The following is a 2,203-nucleotide window of genomic DNA, read 5'->3' on the forward strand; positions in this document are numbered from 1 at the left end:
GTGGGAGGAAGCCGGAGCACCCGGAGAGAACCCACGCAAGCACGGGGAGAACATGCAAACTCCACACAGAAAGGTCCCAGGTGGGGCCCGAACCCGGAACCTTCTCGCTGTGAGGCAACGGCGCTAACCACTGTGCCACCGTGCTGCCCTTAGAATTAGACAATTAAAATATGAACAACCCATTTATAAGAGGTTGGACTAACTGAATTGAACTCCGCTGACATGCTGTAGCCTGCTGCAGAGGTGACTGTCGCTAGGTTTTTCATGGCCCTTAAAATTTTGATCAGAAACCTGCTGCCACACTGGAGACTGGACTTGCCAGCTCCATTTCAGCCAAAGTTCTGAATTTGGGAAACATTTTTATCTGGAAGTGATTAGCAGTTGTTCTAAACGTTGGATTTCTTGATCCTGATGCCCTCACTTCACTAGGAGGAACCCGCTGCATGCGCTCCTTCTGTACCCCTCTGTGATCTGTAATGGTCATAGACCTGCTCTGTGCCTTTAGTCCGTGGCTCTTCAACAGGCTGTGAACTCCCAGATAGCGAGCTGCATTGAATGGGTCTCAGTTGTCCTTCATCCACTGCATCAGTTCCTCTTTTTCACCTCGTTTATCAACGCCATAGCAACCATCTGGACTTTTAAGTAGCCTATAGCCTAACTTTAAGTTAGTGTAGATCACCCTCTGTGTTCTAAACTGCCAAAATGACAAACGGCCTTCAGATTCTTCCGTCATTAATAAAAAAATGAAATTGTCAATTACAGCAAATGTTCGGTTAACAGAACCTCGTGTATTGCATCATCACATTGCTCGGTAATTTGATACATAATCACTTATAGAAAGGTGGGGTGTACGCTTGATGAAAGTGGATATCGTGAATACAGCATGGTGCAAATGAACAGGTTTTAATATTAGTATCTTATGCTAAATTATCATAGCCTGTTTTTCTCCCTCTGCTGGAGCCTGTAAACATTAGTCTGTCTTCAGCTTCCTGGTTTCTGAAATGTTCCTGGTCCACTATTTTCTGATCACACCACCGTTTTGCAGTCTCGCCCTGTGGAGTACCTACTTCTGCCTTCCTGGTTGCCTGCCTGTTACTCACCTGACTTAGTTCAGTGTCTGTGCTTTCTAAATCCAGTTCACTGTCTGGCCCTTACACTATTCATAGGACACTCATCTGTTGTCTTCAGCCGGCAGGTGGATATTGTCTCTATGCATTTCACTCACCTCTGCCACAGTACTAAAAAACTATAAATTAAAAATGTCAGACAAAATACACTATAAAGTACACAAAAACAGGGAGTTCAAGTGATGGCAGCCATCCTCACCAGCGCCACCAAACCACCATATTGCCAAACAAAGGATTGTGGAAGGTTTAATAAACTGGAAGTAAAAATGTCTTTGCTATGTTGATTTCTGTTTATGCTGTTTTACTGCTGGAAAAATGAGCCATTGCTAAATATTGTAACTAAGGAAGTGTTTAAAATTGGTCTAGTCACTGATAATTGTGCATGTTTATTTGTCTTTCTGTATCATAGGATGAGTTCCATCCGTTCATTGAGGCTCTGCTGCCCCAGGTCCGTGCCTTTGCCTACACATGGTTCAACCTCCAGGCCAGGAAAAGGAAGTACTTCAAAAAGCATGAGAAAAGGATGACTAAAGAAGAAGAGAGAGCCGTCAAAGATGAACTGCTGGGGGAGAAGGCAGAGGTGGGATAAATTGAGTGGTGGATAGTATCAATAAACTTAGTTTTGTTTTACAGATCAAATAGATAAAATGAAAATATTATTTTAGCAATCTGAAGACATTGTATACCTTCTTCAGGGTGGCGGAGGGTTCATGGGAGTTTGCCCAACCAGTCCACATGTGTTTCGTGGATCTGGAGAAGGCATTCGACCGTGTCCCTCGCAGCGCCCTTTGGGGGGTGCTAAGGGCCGTCCGGTCCCTGTACGACCGGAGCAGGAGCTTGGTTCGCATCGCTGGCAGTAAGTCAGACTTGTTTCCAGTGCATGTTGGACTCCGGCAGGGCTGCCCTTTGTCACCGGTTTCTAGGCGCAGCCAGGGGCCAGAGGGAGTCTGGTTTGGGGACCACAGGATCTCATCTCTGCTTTTTGCAGACTATGTTGTCCTGTTGGCCCCATCAAACCAGGACCTCCAGTGTGCACTGGGGTGGTTTGCAGCCGAGTGTGAAGCGGCTGGGATGAG

General features: G+C 46.0%; 1 protein-coding gene across 6 annotated transcripts in view; it reads left to right on the forward strand.

Moving 5' to 3' along the window:
- nfic (nuclear factor I/C) overlaps window positions 1-2,203 on the forward strand; it is a 45,420-nt gene that overhangs the window by 12,334 nt on the left and 30,883 nt on the right. For all 6 annotated transcript variants that reach the window (XR_002276650.1, XR_002276651.1, XM_020620865.1 and 3 more), the window contains exon 2: window positions 1,537-1,707. Coding sequence is in view for 4 of the 6 variants with exons in the window: in XM_020620865.1 (XP_020476521.1) it covers window positions 1,537-1,707 (171 nt within the window). In the remaining 2 variants the exon portion in view is untranslated. The remainder of the gene's footprint in view (window positions 1-1,536; window positions 1,708-2,203) is intronic.

Source organism: Monopterus albus, unplaced genomic scaffold (genome assembly GCF_001952655.1).
Source record: "Monopterus albus unplaced genomic scaffold, M_albus_1.0 scaffold250.1, whole genome shotgun sequence".
In the NCBI taxonomy this organism is placed as follows: Eukaryota; Metazoa; Chordata; class Actinopteri; order Synbranchiformes; family Synbranchidae; genus Monopterus; species Monopterus albus.